General features: G+C 40.8%; 2 protein-coding genes across 4 annotated transcripts; one reads left to right on the top strand and one right to left on the bottom strand.

The window, feature by feature from the left end:
- Nucleotides 1-482: 482 nt before the first annotated feature.
- On the top strand, nt 483-7,086 carry LOC102312778 (G1/S-specific cyclin-E1). Its single transcript, XM_005940932.3, has 12 exons — nt 483-562; nt 2,100-2,128; nt 2,220-2,268; nt 2,376-2,408; nt 2,489-2,601; nt 3,300-3,438; nt 3,654-3,800; nt 4,270-4,365; nt 4,450-4,584; nt 4,716-4,827; nt 4,992-5,149; nt 6,320-7,086. Exons 1-12 carry the CDS (start codon nt 533-535, stop codon nt 6,461-6,463), a joined length of 1,185 nt encoding a protein of 394 aa, XP_005940994.2. The 5' UTR covers nt 483-532; the 3' UTR covers nt 6,464-7,086.
- ints8 (integrator complex subunit 8) lies at nt 6,984-19,806 on the bottom strand. Of its 3 annotated transcripts, none has more exons than XM_042225402.1 (29): nt 19,603-19,806; nt 18,502-18,640; nt 18,236-18,410; nt 17,963-18,103; nt 17,695-17,766; nt 17,143-17,194; nt 16,814-16,993; nt 16,610-16,717; nt 16,314-16,466; nt 16,081-16,181; nt 15,648-15,789; nt 15,452-15,522; nt 15,116-15,291; nt 14,945-14,995; nt 12,454-12,584; nt 12,168-12,278; nt 11,840-12,044; nt 11,340-11,461; nt 10,629-10,813; nt 10,501-10,534; nt 10,358-10,417; nt 10,180-10,241; nt 9,329-9,447; nt 8,977-9,080; nt 8,817-8,867; nt 8,350-8,423; nt 8,210-8,274; nt 8,069-8,112; nt 6,984-7,233 (listed from the first exon to the last, which is right to left on the bottom strand). In XM_042225402.1, exons 2-29 carry the CDS (start codon nt 18,632-18,634, stop codon nt 7,117-7,119), a joined length of 3,039 nt encoding a protein of 1,012 aa, XP_042081336.1. In that variant the 5' UTR covers nt 18,635-18,640; nt 19,603-19,806; the 3' UTR covers nt 6,984-7,116. The 3 variants fall into 3 exon arrangements, with proteins under 3 accessions (XP_042081336.1, XP_042081337.1, XP_042081338.1); XM_042225403.1 differs by lacking the exon at nt 19,603-19,806 and adding an exon at nt 18,853-19,585; XM_042225404.1 differs by lacking the exon at nt 14,945-14,995 and having other exon boundaries at nt 19,603-19,805.
- Nucleotides 19,807-20,598: the final 792 nt, after the last annotated feature.

Raw genomic sequence — 20,598 nt, 5'->3', positions numbered from 1 at the left:
TGTTTTCTGACTTACTTGACCCCCTTTTAGTTAACTTTTACTTACCATATACTTAATGCTGTGGCGTTAATAAAGTTTTGAAGAAAAAAAAAATGTTTACATCCCCCCTACAGGAGCACGCGCTCAACTCAACTCTTTCTCCTATTGGCTGTTCTGATATGTAGCTCCACCCACCGCCATACATACATTTAACTCATAAAAAAAGAGAAAAGAAACCAGTTTGATGCTGGCGGGGTTTTTTTTTTCACGTTTTTCTGAAACAGTAAAGTCTGAACTGTGTTTAACTGTAATGCAGAAAAATTCTCACTTATATCGTAATGCTTTATATATTTTATTTTATTATTTTATTCGGTAGTTTATTCTCCTTCCAGTGGTTAGGCGTTTGACGCTAAAGCAGTGTGAATTTAAACGTAAGGTAAACAGTTGCAAGTAGTCAACTTTGTTTTAAATGTTTTAATTAAAAAACATGATTGCTCCGATTGGGAGTATTTATAGGCATGCGCAACATGCACGTGTCGTAAACGTACGCGCAATGGCATCAGAGGCAAGTGACGAGACGACGGTAAGTTTGCAGCTGTCACTTTAAAGGGTAAAAGTAGTTCCGCTCTCTGCGGTTCACTTACACCGCTCACTCGTTTCTGTAGCCTTCGCACGCCGCGGTAGAGCCAAAGGACATACTTAAAGAAACACGCGATAGTGATATTTTTATTTAACTTTATTTTTAAGCAAGTGATTTGGCTATTCTCACCCTTGCTTTTCGACCCACAAAGCTCACTATGGTTGAGTGACGTTTAAAAACAAGTGAGCAAAGTTTGCATCCTTGAATTTTAAATGGCAGCTTTCGATGAAGTGCACACTGATTGGATTAATGTCATGAAGCACAACAGATAAATTAACACCTGAACATGGGATAGAGTGTGGTTTAGGGTTCAATTCAAAGCACCTGGTCAATTATCCTGTGTAAAACCCTTAAGCCCCCCTCATTTCTTTATATTTTTTAACAATGTTTTGCAAATATGCATGGTAATACAGTGTATGCACAAGGAAAACACTTCTGGCCAGTTTGAAAGTTAATACTTGGAAGTCTTCATTCTTCAAGACAGCCTGAATTCACTTGAGCAAGTTTTTATTTTAAGTTCTTCAAGTAGTCTTCAGGGATAGTTCTCCAGGCTTCCTGAAGAACATTCAAAGCGCTTCTTTGGATGCCAGCTTCTTTTTGTTCTCTTCTCTATCAAGATGTTTTCCGATCACTGTCATGCTGAAAAGTCATTCGACTTGCATATGATTTTGAACGGTGGATAAAAATCTGATTCCTTTAATTTTGCCAAGATCCCAAACACCAAAGTCTGAAATTCAGCCCCAAGTCATGATGGAGTTTTAAGGATGGCTGTAGATGCACTGTTGCCACTAATGTTAACTCTATGGATCAGCTGAAAGTAAAGCTGCATCTGTCAGGTTTTTGCTGGATTTTTTTTTTTTTTTTTTTTTTTTTTTTTTTTTTTTTTTTTTTTTTTTTTTTTTTTTTTTTTTTCCTTGCACTGATCCAAATTTAGGACTGCCGCTTTATTTGTCCTCCACTTGGACACACTTGCTGTATGGGAAGCTGTGGTTTAACAGGCATTCCACTGAAAATGGTCAGGAACTAGAATGAAAATGAGAAATGCCCAGTTTCCAAGGAAAACCCTCGAACTATTACTCAAGACAAGTTGAGCAAGACAGAAAATCAGAAGACTGAGTCATTGGAAGCATAATGCAAAGAAAAGGCTGGCTCGAGGCTTTTAAACCGTGCTCTGTTATAGATACAATGTTACTGCTGAGGCTTTCTGTTGCTGCATGATAGTACATTTCTGGATGTTTCCTTTGTTCAACATCCTGTGGTCAGAAATGAAACAACCTATAAGCTGCAAGTCTGGAGCCTGCTGGAGTATGGTCCATGATTTAATGCTGATGATATATGTATTTAACTTCAAAAAATAAAAGCATTGTCCTGTAGTGTAAGGCAGGTGCAGCCTCTTGTGGACAATATCTGCCATTTTACCTCTGAAGGTCAACTACCTTTGTTTGCCATTGACACTGACATTTTTTAATCTCTTCTTCAGATGACACTGGAAGAATCCATGGCACGACGGTATGACTACTTTTGAGGATTTGCGTTATTATTGTATTTTGAGGTGTGATTGGACTGTCGGACTGTACTGAGTTCAGTTTTGTCTTTGCAGTCGTCGCCTAAAGAGAAGGGAGAGGGAGACTTCATGGCTGGGACGAAAAGTAAGAGACAAATCATTTGAAAGCATGGTTGTGACTTTAAGTCGCATAAAACGGTTCTCTACAGCCACTTCTGTACAGTTTATAACTTTGTTTTTTTAATCCTGCAGTACAGAAAAAGTGAGAACACACTGCATCAAAGGGTATGTCACCTTCTTGAAGTACGAGTCAACAAATGGCAGATCATTGATAAAATGTGAGTGGATTTTCTTTTTAATTTCAGCTCAGAGAGCTTATTACGATCACTCAGAGGTCACCTCTCCAGGATGCAGTCCAGCCAGCATCGATTCCCTTAGTTGCCTCAAGCCGGCTGTTCTCGCTGCACCCTTACCTTGGGTATTTTCTTTTTTTTCTTATGCTGACATCTTCTGCTGTTGATGCTTTTCTGTTAGACTGATTAGTTATTTTTAAACATGACAAAATAATCCATGGAAACTTTTATTATTCAGATAATTCCATTGAAACCAGTGATGAGTCGTTGGCAGAAGACAGGCAGCTCAAAGTGCCTGTCTAAGCACACATCAAAGCTAACTCCATTATGAAGTTGATAAAACTATGCTGTAAAGATGATTTTGTTTTTGTTTGGTTCTTTTTATATTCTGTAAAATATAACATTTTAACAAAATTGCAGTTTTATTACCCCTCAGCTATAAAAGGCTGATGGTGTGCTTTGGTCACTAGGGATGGTAATTGGAAAATTCCAAGGACTTGGAGTACTGGGAACATGATGGATATATTGCTTGCATCACCCCGCCAGGCGGGTGGTTTGTGAATGCAATAACTAGAACAAGGTGTAGGCATAGGATTTTCAAATGGATACCTAAGGTGTATCTACTAGTGGGCTGATGGGTAGCACTGGCAGCCTCCAGAGGTTGCTGCTTGACCGTGCGACAGTGCAAGGTAACGTTAAAGAACTTCAAAAGCAGCAAAGTCTCGCATTAACTTTATGCTTTCCCCCCCCCCATTAACCTTTAAAGGATTTACACATTTTCTCTTCACTTACTGCTGTAGCTTTAATTGACTGTATATTACAGATGTGAGTCTTCCGATGAGGAGTGGGTGAGTATGATCGGCACGCCGAGGAACATCAGACGCAGCAGCGTGAGCTTCAGGGAGAGGCAGCCCCTGTTAACACCCAGAATGAGATCGATCATCCTCTACTGGTTAATGAAGGTTGTTGTTGTTGTTGTTGTTGTTGTTGTTGTTTTGAAATTAGAATTTTCAGTAATATCGAAGCAGCATTGAATGTTATTTTTAGTGTTTGTAGCTAAAAATGATTTACTTGGAATACAGTCGTGAGTAGTGCAAATCAATCCAAATTAGAATGTGTGGATTAGCTGTCTCATCTAAATGACACATTAATAGGACTTTCATGATTGTTCCTGCAGGTGTGTGAGGCATACGCTGTTCACAGGGAGACTTTCTACCTGGCACAGGACTACTTTGACCGTTTTCTGTTGGTTGAGAGAAATCTTAAGTTGGGTGTGCTGCAGCTCATTGTGCTCACATGTCTTCTTATAGCATCAAAGATGGAGGTAAAATTACTGTTTAGTAGTTTCTTTTCTTTTTTTTTTCTTTTTGTGTTAAATCTAAAATACAAATTCTTATTACTTATTCCAATGTTTTTATTTGCACTGTGGGTTTCTTGATGTTGCGAACAGGGATTAAAGTGTCACAAAGTGCATTTAAATGGGAACCAGTGGTGACTCTCTTGCTTGTGCGTGGCAGACCTGAACTGCTGTTGTAATTCAGCTTTACTGCGCTTCGACTGCATTCTTCATACGTCTGTGGCTTCTTTCCACCCATTAGCCATAGCCTGCTGTCAAATACAGCAGAGTGAAAGGAAAGGGTAACATCAGATTAAAAATTTTAAATGTAGGATCGAAATTTGACTTGCTTGACTTTGTGTGAAACTACTAACTGGGTTGATTTTAAAGGTACTAGAAAGGTGTTCCTGCCCACTTTAACCCCTGGTTGATTAAAGGCGTTTTATTTATTTTATAGGAATCTAAACCTTTAAAGATCTTGCATCTGTCACGTGTGGCTCATGGGATCTACCATGTAGAAGAATTCCGTCATATGGAGTTGGTCATTTTGAGGGTAATACTTTTAACTCACTATTCATCATATGCACCTGTTCCATTGTGCATTTTATAAATCAATATGCTTTTGTATGCTCTGCAGACATTGCGCTGGTACACTCGTCCGGAAACTGCTTTGACCTGGCTGAAGTTCCTCCTGCAGGTGATCTTCAGGAAAGAAAAAGCAAACCTGCTTGAGCAGCCGTTTCCAAAAGATACTTACATGAGAAGTGCAAATGTAGGTGTTTGAGTTCACTTATATTTAAGTCAACAGTTCTATAATACATCTACAAATAAGACTGTATTGCAAGAGAAGTGAAATATCCTTGCTAACCTTGTGTGTAGTTGCTCAAGGTGTTTTTGTTTTAGCTTTTAGATCTGTGCATCCTTGACGTGAACTCGATGGACATACCTTATCACGGATTGGCTGCCTCAGTCCTGTGTTATTTCGTGGACCAGGGACTGGTAGAAAAAGTTGCATGTAAGAGTTGGAGACTTAAAAAACAGAAGTAAAATAACTAAAAAATGTGGGAAAACGTGTTACACCTGACACACAGGAAGAACGAAGTTAATGTTTAAAATGAGAAGGCTCAACTCTTGAACATGTCAGGTTATTCAGTCTGTATGTTTGGTTTCTCTGTTTAGGTCTGCCCAGAGAACACCTCCAGCCATGTGTTGACTGGCTGGCCCCCTTTATGGATGCACTGGAAGACTTTGGCACAGTCACACAGAAAGTGTTTCCCACAGTAAGAAGAGAAGACCAATACAACATCCAGGCAAACTTGGACTACATGTCCATTTTGGTTAGTGTAATTTTTTACTAGAAAATGCAGTCGGGAAAATGATTGTTTACCCATACAAAAGCAAACTCCTAAGACTTGAAATGTTTGTAGAAGCTATATAGAGCTTACAGATGGAAGCTGGTTTAATGCAGTTTGTGATGGCAGCAGCCTGTGTTGCATCTGGCATACTAAGAGCTATAAATAAAGGGACTGGCATTGGATAACTCCTCTTCTGACACATGATCTATATTCGCTGACCACTTCAGTAGGTACATCTGCTCGACTGGTGGTCAACCTTGTACAATTGGTCAATCACATGGCAGAAACTCTGTGCATTTAGACATGGTCAAGAGGACCTACTGAAGTTGAAACGGAGCATCAGAATAAGGAAGAAGCTTTATTTTAAGTGACGACTTTGATCATGACGTGTTTGATGCCAGGTGGGCTGGTCTGAGTATTTCGAAAACATTGATCATATGACATTCATACTGCTTTGCCTTCTTGTTTGACACGCTGTCAGTTTTTTACAACCGTTCCAGAAACAAGAATGCAAAGTCAAAGCTAAGAGCAGTGGTATGAGACACCATACCTCTGCCAATGCTGAGGAATTTGAAACGATGAGGTTGACTTGACTCTGTGTGAGTAGTGTTGCCTATCATTCTATTTGGTTGCCCACTTCTGTGGACGGAAATTCAAATGGATCACTCGTTTACAGTACTGTGCTAGTATGAACCCATAATTCTGCAGCCTTTTAGTTATTGAATGATGTCGTCACTCCTTTGCCATTCTTAAACTTCATTGGGGGAGATGGCAGAGCTTTTGACATTAGCCATAAAAAAACAAACAAACCCTGGACCATGTTTCTGTATTGCAGAATGAAACCCTGAATGCACAATTTCACGTAAAAGCATTTCTTTGATTTTAAGAAAATATATTTACTTTTGGTATAAAGTGAACATTTGAACAACTTATTTTCCCAGCTGACACACGTGAAACTGCTCATTTGTAGAAGTCTTATTTTGCAGAAGGGAATGAAACTCTAAAGGTTTCTCCCCCCCCCCCCGGCATATTTATTCTGTTTAAAATGAAATGTTATTTTTAATTTAAAAAAAAAAGACTAAAAATGAATGAGACTTGAATTCCAAGTTGTTACCCTTACAGTGTCGATAAATTGCTTCCGTTAATTTTTAGGATGTTGCTCACAAGGCAATAAAAGGCAATTCTCCTACAAATGTGGAACCGCTCAATGCCGCCTCGTACAGAGGGAGGATCTACGTACCTGGGCAAGGACTTACGTCTTCAGAAGATGAAGGTGCTGATTGCAGTTCTATCTGAAACTTTCCTCAGATTTCCTGCAGAGATGGCTGCAAATGTCCAACTCAGACTGATCTGACAGAGTTGAATGCTGAATCAAAATAAATTGTGTCATAGTCTTAGTATGCCATAGTGTGAGAATAGTTATTGTTAGTTTAGAGTTGAATAGTTGTCACCCCCACCCAACCCCGCATCTTCCCCTCACCACAAATAGTAGTTCTTGACGTATTCAATCCATTAAAAGACAATGTAGGAGATCTAAACTGTTAACTGATATTTGAAGGCCACTCTTCTAGCCACTTTTTGTTTTCCCTCATTTTTGGCTTTTAAGGTTTTATTTCAGAAAAATGCAAAGTTCAAAAGTTTGTAACCTGAAGGTGAATTTTTAGAAAATTGTGGGATGCATTTTTTTTTCCCTCTTTTTAAATGAAGAAATGTTGTGTGCTGCTGTCCAGCAGCCAAAGTATAGTAAAATAAATGCTGTACCAGTGAATTTTTAAAAACCCCAAACGGAAAGCATTAACTGAACCAGGTCCTGATGTGATTAACTCAGGGCATTTTGATTTTAAGTTTATTGCAAAAGATGAAAATAATACAAATTACCATGTACTTGTTACCACAAAATAAAATATTCATCCCCACCCTGTGAAATCTGACAGTGGTTCGTGTGTTTACTAAAAGTACAGTTTGGCCATCGCCTGCAGGAATCTCTTCTTCCTCTTCTGCGCAGCCAGCTGCAGCACTTCCTCTGGATTACTGGTGTTCAGTTCTGTCTGTCCAATCGCTTTTATCTGAAGGGTTGGGAGAAGACATCGGTTATGTTTTTGTTATGAGAATTCTTATTGAAATATACAAAATCCTACAGGTTCTACACTTCCAAACATTTTATATAAATTCTTTATTGCAGTCCATACACCTGAACGTTTAAGGTTACTCAGTGTGTTTTAAGTCTCTCTCCCACAGCCTAATAAAAGCATGTGGAAATCTCTTTAGTTAATATAAATTTGAATATTAATTGATGAACCTCCTTGAAACGTTACAGATCAACTTTCTAATCTGTTTCATTTGGCTGCAGTTCCAACAGTGTAAAATAGACGTGGCAGCAGATTAGGACTCTAAAAACCTCTGTACACCTTTCACCAGCTGAATGCAAAGTCCACTGAGGATGTGACTGAGCTGCACTGCTCTAATTGCAGATAATTATATTTCACTTGTATACTGTGAAATTGATGCTTCCAGATTTTAAAACCATAACTCTGAATATAACCTGCTACAGACTAGGTGGCACATTCGGCTTAAGTTACCATAGAGATCTGGGCAGGTAAAGAGTTGAGCTCTAACTTTAAGCTCAACATTGCTCAGTAACTCTTGTTTCACAATGCATGTCAGATTAAATTTGACCTTTTATGCCTCACAAGTATTTTATTTTTATTAGACATTAACCAGTCTGCTTATGTGGGTGGTCATTGACAAGCGTTAGCTGGTCGTCACTTTGTTGCCGGTCTCTTCCTGCATTATTCTTCTATGATTTTATTGCATAAAAGAGAAGTCATAAATCTATACGTATGAGATGCTTTTCAGGTCGCAGCCTTTCGTGCTATAAGCTGTAGGGTTATAAAGACTTACCGCTATTTGTCTCTTCTCAGTCTCTCCTCGTTTGTGGTGAATATCTGAGCAAAAAAAAATCAGGAAGCTAAACAGACACTGGAGAGAATGTATTCCTTTTTAAGTTTTAGCCAACAGTGATTATTGTTACATGAAGGATACGTGTGAGATATTCCAGGATGGTGACGTCCCAGATGTAGTCGTAGAATGAGTCCATGGCGTCGTGACTGTAATGTGAGAGGATACTAGCTGTTATTAAGAATGGCTCTGTGGGTAATGTAATGTGTCCTCCAGGGCCGTACCTGTTCTGCTCCTGAAGCGCTTTAAACGCTGTCATGTAGTCGACTTCTCTCAGAAACTGGCACAGAACAGCAACCTGACGAGAATCAGAGATGTCACATTACTTCCAACTCGCTACATCTGTAAGACACCAGTCAGCACTGAGACACTTTCAGTCGGCTTTATACTTTAGCAGAGGTGCACGGAATAATGAGGCAAACAATGGTATTGGTTGATTTGCCTTATTGACTCTCATCAGCAAATAAAGCTGATATATTTTCTCTCATCAGGGTCTATCATTATTATACTGTTATATTGATTTTGTTCTGCTAAATGTTCAAAGAAGGGACGAGGAGCTTTCTAGCTTTTATTCATGAAATTATACTGGGGAAAACAAAGTGGGCACTTGCATCAATCCAACAATATGTTCATTAATTCCTCAGCAGCTAACATTAGTTCACTTTCTCAAATAGGCAGTTTGACCTCTGACCTGTGTGTGGCAGTTCAGCATTGAACAGCATTTAATCATCCTCTTCAGAACCTAAAATAAAAACAGGTGTGTTACTGTTAGGCGAGTCAGTCGGCTCTCATATCTCTCAAACTGCAGAGGCTCACTATGGAGTGCACTCTGGTATTAGTCGGTGTTTTACCTGGTCAGTGTAGATGTCGGGTGGGACGGCTTTGGTGAAGAAGTCCGAGCACACAGCTCCAGCCTGCAGGTAAAGGTTCAGAGCTGCAGAGTACTGATTGGTCACTACAAAGGGAGAAATGAAAGTTGTTATTCAAGCTGCGGGTGGCTGTGTCTGAAAATGCTTTCTTAAGGGAATGTTTCGCAATTGCTGTGAAATTTCTTTTAAGTCACTTCAATCTTATTTTTCCTTTCTGTCCAAACGTCAAGTACATTGGTAGAAAAACGTAAGCCTTTGTCTAAGGAATAACAACATTTCACTGATTCAGTGAAGAAAGTTCTCTGAGTTGATGAGATGTGGTGATTGTTCTTACCAAAGTAGATGTCGGCTTGTGTGATGAGCCATGATTGGTTATTGGGGTTTAGAGTGAGAGCATAGGAAACCAACTCCTTGACTGTCACAGCCACAGCTTCCACATCCACTGCCTGTATGCTGCTCAACACACAGATCGGAACATTTAGTTTTTCGTGCTGTGTACATGCTGTTAAAGGGGATGTTTTTCCTTATGTCCTCTCATATTAACAGTTACAGTCATAGTGCAGCTGCTTTTGATTGTTTATGATGTCAGAGAGAGATGATATCCCCTAATATAAACTGTTTGTGAAGGCTAGCCAATCAGAAGAAAGTTGGCTTGACGACAAAGGAATGAAAACAGCTTGGTTCACACAGAGGATGAACTGAGGAGCATCAGTACAAGTCAAATAAGGATTATTCTGAACTGTGAGTCATGCAAAGCTGCTCTAGTAGAGTCTAAACTAAGAACGTAATAAACAGATCTGTAACTGCAGATAACCTGACAGCTTTTCATGCACAGTGTACTTCCTGTAACTTTTTCACAAGAAAAGTAACCTCTGCTTATAAGCTGTTAGTGTGAAGAGGCATCAACACAATGAATAAAGAGTAAAATGACAATGTACAAGCAGGGGTGCAGGAGTCAAACTAGTCCAAACCACACATATTCACTCAACTCAAAATTCTTATTTCTTATTTTTTCAGTAGTTGAAACAAGCTTTAAAAGATTTCTCTCAGCTTGTAGGAGTTGAGGACAGGAAAAGAGATCCCTGTGTGTCAGTCCTGTAAATAAGTCCGACCAGTGCAGTGTAGCAGAAACAGTTGGTGCAGCTAAAACAAACAGATGAGGTAAAATAGAAAAGTCGTTCCTACTTTGGAAGAGAAGATGGCCAGATGGAGAGATGTTCTGCAGTAACTTCATTTACAATGTCATCCTAAAGAAGAAGAAGAAAAAACAAGGGGCTGAAGATGCAGACAGAAACTACAGCAGCACTGAAATCCCTCAATTTTTCCATTTTACTGTGTTCTATTTATGAATTCAGAGTCATACCCTGACTATACTGTGGAGTCTCACAAACAGTGAGATCAGAGTCGTCAGCACCAGTGGCTCCTGTAAGAATAAGACAAATCACAAGGTAAACAGCTAATTTATTCTTCCACAGTGTGCTTAAGTTGGTATGTGGTGATACTTACTCTAATTTTCTTGGTGAAAGTGATGAATTTGCTCCTGGAGGAGTCACATTAAGAAAACAGAATGAGTGTGACGCTACATGAATCTCAGACATGTTGTAATGTTTCTAAATCCTAAAATGACATCATACCTGTGCAAGATGCCCATGGAGGACTCTCTCTGTTTAATGAGGCCAATTCGGCCGTCGCTGTTCCTCTTGTGTTGGATGGAGATGCTGCAGATCTGAACCACCACATCCCAGAGCTCCTTGGCGGTGCGCCGACTTTCTTTAGGACCTGGAAGCTCCTTACACGTGGATGCCAGGAGCTGACCAAGCTATCGGGACAAAACAGGACAAATTTAATAAAGAAAAATGCAAAAATACTGGCGACCGCTAGACACACCTATGGTATCGGTTTCAAAATCCTACATCACCTTGTTCTCGAGACATCGCATTGTAATTTATTGGAAATCCCACAGTACCTAAATATAACCAAATCAATCCTGAGAGAGAATACGCTCTCTCAGACTTTCATGTGTCGTGGTGGAAAAATTTTAAGTGGATCTGGTACCACAACTTATTTTTAAATGAATTTAAACCAACTTATTAATTAGTTCATTACGTAATCACTTAAGATTTTTAGTTTTCTTATAGAGCTGTGACTTCTGAGTTGCAGAAGAGTGTCTCAGCTGCCTCAGCTGGGATTTAAATAGCCTTAAACCTTACAGACAGTCAGCTACTGTGTCGATAACTTTGCTATAATTTCATGTTGGTGAATATCAGAAATAGCATCACTGGAGCTGCTAGAAAGAGAAAATCTCATGAAAGTGTTAAAAAAAAAGAAGCACACAGACGTGTTACCTTGATGTACGGGTTGTTCATGACCAGAGACGGCGACACCTGCAGAGTCAGGTAGTCGTTCTCCCTCCAGTTCAACATGAAGGCAACACACTCCTCTCCCACCACCTGACGTAGAGGCAGATCTGGAAAGACCAGGAAATCCTTCACTGCACCTCCAGAATTGGTGCTATATAACAAGGCCTAGAAGCCGTTTATTCTGCTTTATCGGTAACTGAAGTTTTTATGGATAGCAGACATACGTCTATTTTTACAGTGAGATACATGCTACTCTTGCAGAAGTATCCTAATAGTGCCTTTTTTTTAAACAAATGTTTCTAGCTGCAAGACCAGATCTGTAACTTCTTGTAAGTGACATTAGTTTAGTACATTTGTTTACTGGGGCCCTAGAAATAGATTTTATAGTAGTATATGAAGCCTGATCCACAATGATTTTCTCCCATCACAGACTTAACCTGAAGATGCTGACACTGGAGTGACTCCACTCGCTGCTGTTCACTCACCATGAATCCTCATTTCTAGGTAACCTCTGACCCTGCTGACCAAGTCAGGGGGCGGCCGCTCCTTGCTCCCCTCGGCCGCCATCGCCTCGTGTGCGCGGACCTCCAGCAGCAAGATCTCATTCAGCATCACCTGCCTCAGCTTTGGGGAAAACTCTGTGACGAGCTCCAGACAGGCTGAGAAAAGCTGCCGTGCATGGGCGAAGTCCTGAGGAAAACATGCTCCATGTATTAAGCAGTTAAAAGTGATGCTCTATGATTGGATAACAACGTTTAACTATTAAAATAACATTTATGCCCCACCCCACTGAGCGTTGATAATGGCCCAGACCTTTATTGAAATGCAGTGGAGTCCTTTGGCCATGAGGATATAAACCAGGTCCTTGGTCAGGTTGTCTTTAATGCCGAGGATCACATTAATGTAGTCTGGAGGAACCTCCCACTGTTCATATAAACAGGAAGTGGTAGGTTAATTCAGATCATCTTGGTTGGTTTCGTGTGTTAGAAGTAAGGATTGAAAATTATTCCAAATGTGTGTGTGTGTATATGTGAGAAACTGTAGTCCAGCACAATCCAAGATATCTTAAATGCATTAATGTTGAGCTCATGTCTCTGACCTTGCTGTTGACCCTCCAGAAAGGTCGTTCAGCCAGGCCGTGGAGTTCAATGAGGATCTGTCTGATCCTGCGTGGCTCCAGTGAAAGGATGAGCTGCTGCTCCAGCTGGCCAATGTTCACACTCGCTGAAGCTGTGAAGAAGTGAACAAAACCTCAATATGTCTCATGGTTTTCATGTGGAGAAGCGGCAGTGTTATGTAGCAGAAGTGTACAAAAGGCCAGCCAGTTCGCAGAACTCACGAACGGAGCCACACCTGTGGAGTAAGATATCAGCATACTGTTGCTGTTTAGCCAATGAGCGGTGAGGCAACCCATTCTCTTCACCAATCAGAAGAGGGTTAGACTTCATCATTTCTTCACTACCAGACACACTGGACCCACTACAGTTCGCTTACCGTCCAAATCGTTCCACAGACGATGCCATCTCCACTCACTCACTCACTCACTTGGACACTAGAAGGGGGAATTATGTTAAAATGCTCTTCATAGACTACAGCTCTGCATTTAACACCATAATTCCCTCCACACTCACCACCAAGCTGGAGCATCTGGGACTCAGCTCATCTATGTGTCAGTGGATCTCCAACTTCCTAACTGGCAGACCACAGGCAGTAAGGATGGGCGGACATGTCTCAGCCTCCACCACTCTCAGCACTGGAGCCCCCCAGGGGTGTGTTCTGAGCCCCCTGCTGTACTCTTTGTACACATATGACTGTGTGGCCACTACCAGCTCCACCACCATCATCAAGTTTGCTGACGACACCGTCGTGGTGGGCCTGATCTCTGATAACAACGAGACGGCCTACCTGAAGGAGATTAGGAATCTGGAGAACTGGTGCCAGAGGAACAACCTCCTTCTAAACGTCAGTAAGACAAAGGAGCTGATAGTGGACTTCAGCACTAAGCAGGAGAGGAACTACCAGACCCCCGTCATCAACGAGTGCCCAGTGGAGAGAGTGGACAGCTTCAAATACCTCGGAGTTCACATCACGCAGGACCTGTCATGGTCCTGTCACATCAACACCGTGGTGAAAAAGGCCCGTCAGCGTCTCTACCACCTCAGACGCTTGAGAGACTTCCAACTGCCCTCCAAGGTGCTCAGGAACTTTTACTCGTGCACCATAGAGAGCATCCTGACGGGAAACATCTTAACCTGGTTCGGGAACAGCACCATGCAGGACAGACGAGCTCTACAGAGGGTTGTGCGTCAGCTGAGCGCACCATCCGCTCCGAGCTCCCTGACCTGCACTCAATCTACAGCAGGCGGTGCTGGACCAAGGCCAGGAAGATCGTGAAGGACCTCAGCCATCCCAACAACAGACTGTTCTCTCTGTGAGGTCAGGAAAGCGATTCCGCTCCCTGAAGACCAACACAGAGAGACTGAGGAGGAGCTTCTTCCCGCAGGCGATACGGTCTCTCAATCACACCACCACACAGTACTGACCCACACATATGGTTCTTACACACACACTGGACATTCTGGACATTGTTTTCACTTCATCACTTAAATCACTTTAAGCATATTTGCACTGCACAAGACATAATGTGGATTGCACAACACTGGTCACTACATTCTTCATTTCCAGTTAATACTTGTACAGCTGCTGTTATTGTGTATATATTTATTTATATTTCTTCATACATTCTTATATAGTTCTATATGTGTATTGTGTATTTTGTTGTACAGTTATTTTATTTTCAACTTTAATTTATATTTTATTCTTTCCTAGTTAAATTTACCCTTTTTAATTTTTCATATTTATTTCCTATCTTATTCATAGCCTTTTCCTTTTTTTTTTCTTTAGGTCACGAGCAGTTGTCTAAGCATTTCACTGCATATCGTACTGTGTATGACTGTGTACGTGACAAATAAAAATTTAAATTTGAATTTTGAAGACACAATTCTACCTCATCATTACGCACACGTCGACGCAGAGAGTTCGGTCGGAGCTGCAGGTGGGAAGAGTTAGCAGAGTTTTACTCACCATGTGGATTTTCGTTCCTTCTAATGCTGTTAGCGGTGTGCGTCCATGAGACTGTAAGTTTCTGTGTTTTATCGTGTTTGTTCTTTGCTGCGGCCATTATCCTCCCTTGTTTAATCCGTGGCGCACCCTTTGTTTACCGAATGTTACTGCCGTTTACTGCGAAGCAGCCTCTGCCGTGCGGTCATAAAGGGACCGTCACTAATTTCTCATGTTAGCTCTAATGTAAAGTGCCTAGTTAGGATTTATGTAAATAGTAAAATTAGCATTTGTTGACACGCCCTTATTTTGGTTGAATGTTCCACTATCCAGTATTGTTTGTATTGTTGTATTACACATTTAATTCACTCTGTTCACATAATTATGGAAGACTTATGTTCTTTCCAACAGAAACCACACCATCACTCACCACACGGCATATAGCATTTTACAGCCTGTTAAATACCCTCACTCACATTATGGACGTGTGCTTTGGATTCTTGTTAAATAAATGAGTGAACGGCAGATACCTGAGTGGCAGTGGATTTTGTGGATACGCCATCTGTTCTTATCGGACAACCCTGTTGAGATTGTGGATTCATAGAGTCAGCACCTTATCATCTACATCAGTCATAGTCAGGAGGTCAAGTCCATCCCTCTTAAAGTGACCTCCTCCATTACAAGAAGTCTCGGCCACGTACCTGGAATGTCGTAGAAGGAAGGCAGAGGTTTGGCACTGAGGTTGATTGTGGCCGACCTCTTCCTCATCTGCTCCACCAGGACCTTCCTCTCTTCCTCCTTCAGCAGCTCCATGAAGAGCTTATGGGATGACACCACAAACACCAGAGACAGGTCCTCCAAGCTTTCACACAGAGTCCTGCACCATAAGAGGTTTAGAAGGAAGACAAAGTCTTCATCATCATCATCAAGTATAGAATTTGAATAATGTATTGTTGCCCGACATCATCTCTGTAGCAGACCCTTGATAACCTCCTATATAATTGTCCAATGCATGGAAAACAGTGACTCTGACTCACTTCAGGAAATTAGCCATGTTTCTTCTGGACGCCTCAGATGGACGGTCTTTTTCCAGCGAGCGTGTGCACACCTGCAGGACAAACAAAGTCTGACTGTAATCTGCAGTGGCTTTAAACAACTTTTACTACATGAAAGAAAAACTGTTCTTAATATAATACTGAAGTAAAAACCACAGGTCACAATTTACTGAGTTACCTCTAAAATGAAGTCCACCACTTGTTTGCTAGGCTTAAGGAGCAGCTGCTGAAAACGCACGCTGAGGATCTCTCCTTCCAGAGTGTCGCGGACGGCGTTGCAGACACAGAGTTTGTGACACACCTCATCCAGGCCTGATTCCCTGCAGGGAGATGGGATGTTACACAAAAATATGAATGCATAAAATGCTTTTACAAGACTATTTTACAAAATTATTGACTATTTAATGGTATATATCAGCTTAATGTGTTAACCAATTCCAGCTGTTGGCTTAAAGGTGAAAATTTGTGGTCCACAAAGAAACCACAGAAACTGTATTTCCACAAGTAGAATGAGTGAAAGAACAGACCATAACAACTCTCTGTGGATCAGTGACTGAAGTCTGTGCTAGCTGCAGTGCGTGCAGAGAGGTTTGATTTTGTTGTTTCCTCACCCTTGTTGGACTTTATACAAGAACTCCCGGAGAATAGACCGTCTGAAGTGGTTTGGCAAACTGCGCGATATGTTGTCTTTGATGAAGGCTTCAATGACGGCCTGCAGAGAATTAAAGTGGAGTTTACAAACCATTTTTTGCCCCCTATTTGTGATGTCAACCTACTTCTGCCTAAGCAACACAACACTCATAAGAATGCAGTACTCAAATCTCTCCAATGTGTTTGCCCTGACCGGGTAGTTGTGAGCCCGGATCAGGCTGTTAATCTGGTCGTAGGGTGTCGTCTGGGGGTCAGAGGGGTCACAGTCTCCGGTCAAAGCTCTACAGGCGTTCCAGTATCCAGCCAGGCGCTTCTCATCCAGGTGAACATGAACTGTTGAGTCTAGCTAAAAGGCGTAGAGAAAAAGGTAAACTGAACCACTGCTAAAGCTCCATGTCAGCAGCTTTTGTGAGAAAAGTTACATCTTGTGGCTCTCCTGAGAAAGTTAAATCATACTGTGTCATTGAAGCTGTGATAAAATATGATTACCTTCTTTAAAAGTTCCTTTGTCTGTCTGAAGTGATCCCGAGCCTTCTCATAGATTGGCAGGTCTGTGCAGCCTTGATGGAAGAAAATGCCTCCTAAATCATAATGCACCTGAAACACAAATCCTTCTATTACTCCAAAGAAAAATTCACTTTTTTTCCAGAAGGATTAGAGTTCTAGAAAGACAGCGCTGTGCACTCAGCCAACCTGGCAGTGCAGCTCATCGGCGCTGATGCGAAGCCCTGCGGTCGAAGACTCTGTCTCTCCGTTGGCAGCAGTGTCTGCGGCCAGCAGGTCCAGAGTCCTCATGGTGTGAACGTAGAAGTCTTTCTTCAGTCTCACAGCTCCTTCCAGCACACTGATGGAATCAGCCGCCTGCTCCTTTAGCTGAAGGAATGAAACATTTTAAAAATAGTATCAACTTCTGCTGTTAGTTTATCTGAAATTTAAATGACATGTCTAATAATATAATTAATAAGGTATAGTTTTATGTACTCACAGAGTATGTATGGATCATAAAAAAGGTGCTTACTCACCACAGTGAGGATGTTTTCAGTCATTTCTTTCTCCTGCTGTACAATATTCAACCTAAATCAGGGCACAACAGAAGCATTCAGTGGAATACATGATTTATTTTTTCACTAAATTTGCAAAATTAAGCCTGGATGTTGGTATTTTTACAAAGAATTAGATGAGCACAAGTACATTTTTTATTTATTGTGTATATTTACACAATAAAATATTTTAATTTTAAAATAAGATGAAAGTGATCTGTCTCAATGAGAATTTTAAATTAACATTTTGTGACTAATTAAAGCCAATCAGCAAATGAATGTGGGTAGAACAATGTCTCAATGTTTTCAGAAGTCTGAATGTCTGGCTGGCAACACAAAAACACAATCCCAGAGATTTAAAACTGAAACAGCGGCAGATGTGCTTCTAAAAGTCTTTGAGGGGCTAAAACTCCAGCACAGGAGCAGAGCGGTAGGCAGGTGGTAACATAGCATAACACAAATTTGAAAATAAAAACATGTAAGTGTGGATGCAATAAGTGATAAAGGGGAGGAAGAGGAAGAAGAAGGACTTACATGTTTATCTGGTGGGGTCCAGGTTTGGTTTGTTTCTCTGGAAAGCTGCTCAGCACAATTGTTCTGATGGCCCTTTAACAGACAAAATATAAATGAGACTAATCAGTGGTTAATTCTCTGCCACAATCTCTATTCATGCATCCTCTTTTAATCTACATTTACAGTTTAAGACTTGGATACAAACATAAATAAACACGTCCATAGTCCATTTTACTAGTTTACCACTGAGCTCATGACAGCTGCTTTCGGAGAGAGTCATCTCACTCACCAGCGGTTGTAGATGATGACAGCCATGGCAGTGGTGGGAGGAAGAGTAGAGAGGTCCAGGTCCACATGTTTCACCCCTGGCGGCACTTTGCTCACACACAGGAGTTCATTCAGCAGCATGTTTAACACAGGAATGGTCAATCTGCCGAGCAGGTATTAGAGAATTGCATAATAGGAATTTTTGTTAAATTACACGCTGAGACATATTCCACTTGGCTTTTTCGTAAACACACTCTGATAACAAAAGATGTCCATCTAAAACACTCTGACTCACCCTTTCTCAAGCACCTCAAGATCCCATTTCATGTGAGCAGCTACTTTCAGTGCAAGCAGCTTCAATGTGCGGTTCCGACGGTTGTCGGCTGGAGGCTGGACCTGATTCTGCTCATTCACTGATGGCTTCGACGCCTGCTCCAGGAACTGGATGATGAGCTGCACTGGTGCTGGGTCTGCAGAAAGAACAGTTATTAACAAGCATTTACAAGTCCATGAGATGTCATTAAAAATAAACGATGGACTCACGAGTAAGGCTGAACAAACCTGGGTTTGATTTCTGCAGGTGTTTCTCCAGCAGGCTGTCGTCGAGGAGAAACTCAAACCAGGAAGTCTGAAGAGGCGTGCCAGGCCGACTGCTGGTCACAGCGGCCACACGGTCTGCTGCTTCTGCACTCATCCTCGTCTGCAGATATGCAGATATGAACATCAGCTTTATTTAGAATGGATCTTAAGGATAAATATAAAGTGTTTGGGGTTTTTAATGTAAGTTCTTTGTCAGGAAAAACCACATAATGTATTTATTTTTATTTCTATTATATTTATACACTAGATTAGTTCACTCATCTTAAGGAGAACTAGTGTATAAACAGGTGACTGTAAGGTTAACAGTACTACCTTCTCTTGGGAATTTTTGTCAGGAAAAATGAAATGATCAGGCAAAGATAATCTGCTCCACCAGGACCTTCCTCTCTTCCTCCTTCAGCAGCTCCACGAAGAGCATCAGAAAGTAATTTTAAAAAATGGCATCAAGTTACTGCTGCTAAAGCTTCCAAACACTACTGAATCATATGTTGCACTTAGTTTTTCTTTCTTTTCCACATGACTGTATTTGTAATATTGAACAGTTAGGGCATTTTGATGTACATTAAACCTTTGATACTTAATTAAAAACTCTGTAATTACGTTTCACTCTTTGAAATTAAGTATATTTACAATCATGTAATGTTACTTTCACTCGTTAAAAATCTTGGAGATGGTAAATATATATAAAATTTCATATTTTGTGAACAAAAATATTTATAGTTTCAAAATAATTGTAACTATTATTAGATATTTACTTCCATAATAGGTTAGATAGCTTCACCTGTCAGAGCAGCGAACACTAAAATTTTCAGTAGTTGTTTAGAGAGCTCTAATCATTTTCACGGGGCGTCCTAACTGGGCGGGGGCATCAGATTTACCCATTGAACCTACAAGAATGCACGCTTACAGATGATGTTTCGGGCTGCCACTGTAAACAAACCAAACGCACGCCACCTTCCTATTCTGTGTTATGTTTGGAGCCAGGAGTCTTTTGGCTAATATTCCGGCTAGCCGGCTAGATTTTGGCGGTTGTTCCGCGCATGTAGGGACCAACTGTCTTACCTTAACGGGGCACAGTAATCGTTCAGAAGACAGGAGGGCAAAATGTGCACCAAAATGTCAAAATTAGGAGCTGGACCAGCTACACTAACTGAATCTCTCATAATTCATTGTGCCCTGCGCCATATTTCCTTCGTAATTCCGGTTCCGCTTCGTCGCCAAGGACACACAAAAATGCGCCATGATTGCGCATACTTATGCCGCGTTCAGGTCCCATTGGTTCAATTCGTATAAAACTTTAGGGTCGGACGAGTTATTTGCACGGACGTTAAAACGGCTGACAGTGAATTTAGAAATAGAAAAGAAAAATAAGACCTATACTATAAACTTAACTCAATCATTTAAAACGTTTGTCGGGATTTACTTTCAAATGTAAACCAAACTATAAACACATAATGCGAAAATTTGCTCATTTAGGCAGTTTATAGTGCAACTATGAGATTGCGTAAGACGTTAACCATAGCTAACCTTAGATAAATGTGAAATAAAAAGCGAGCAAGAGCACAAAATAAAGCAGAATGCGCTCAATCGTCTTGTTTTCCATTCTACCGATAGGCCATGAATGCAGCATTATGCTTACTGCAATTTTGGCAGTTAATGACAATGAAAATAAAAGACTGAAATTACTACAAACTGCTTTTTATAATGTAAAAATTGCCTGCAGTTATTATCTTGCATTCATGAGTCTTCTCTGTGGTCTCCTGCTTGACAGCTCCATCTCCAAAATCCTTCATCTCATAAATCCACTATCCTTCATATGCACCAAACCATCTCGGGCTTGCCTCTAACTTTGTTTCCAAACCACTCAAGCTGAGCTGTTCCTCTGGAATACTCTCTTCTAATGTTCTCCATTCTAGCTGTTTTTATTAAATTTAATAACTGAATTGACGTTATTGACAGCTTATATATGCAATAATGTTTATTCAAGTTAAAAACGTATATTTTTGGAGCTGTAGTAGATTAAACATACATTACACAGTTGTTGAGCCACCTCATCTT

The sequence above is a fragment of the Haplochromis burtoni genome, unplaced genomic scaffold (assembly GCF_018398535.1).
Source record: "Haplochromis burtoni strain Fernald_Lab_line unplaced genomic scaffold, NCSU_Asbu1 Contig_171, whole genome shotgun sequence".
In the NCBI taxonomy this organism is placed as follows: Eukaryota; Metazoa; Chordata; class Actinopteri; order Cichliformes; family Cichlidae; genus Haplochromis; species Haplochromis burtoni.
This window is presented reverse-complemented; position numbering and strand designations above follow the sequence as displayed.

What these genes read in the sequence shown, in the direction of transcription:
- LOC102312778 (XM_005940932.3), top strand. Translation starts at nt 533, where the DNA reads ATGGCATCAGAGGCAAGTGACGAGACGACG. An exon ending in AGGCAAGTGACGAGACGACG is followed by an intron (nt 563 to 2,099) that starts GTAAGTTTGCAG and finishes TCTCTTCTTCAG; the next exon opens with ATGACACTGGAAGAATCCAT. An exon ending in TCGCTGCACCCTTACCTTGG is followed by an intron (nt 2,602 to 3,299) that starts GTATTTTCTTTT and finishes TGTATATTACAG; the next exon opens with ATGTGAGTCTTCCGATGAGG.
- ints8 (XM_042225402.1), bottom strand. Translation starts at nt 18,634, where the DNA reads ATGAGTGCAGAAGCAGCAGACCGTGTGGCCGCTGTGACCAGCAGTCGG. An exon ending in TTCCTTCTACGACATTCCAG is followed by an intron (nt 14,996 to 15,115) that starts GTACGTGGCCGA and finishes CAATCTCAACAG; the next exon opens with GGTTGTCCGATAAGAACAGA. An exon ending in CAAAATCCACTGCCACTCAG is followed by an intron (nt 12,585 to 14,944) that starts GTATCTGCCGTT and finishes ACTTCTTCACAG; the next exon opens with CTTCAGCGAGTGTGAACATT.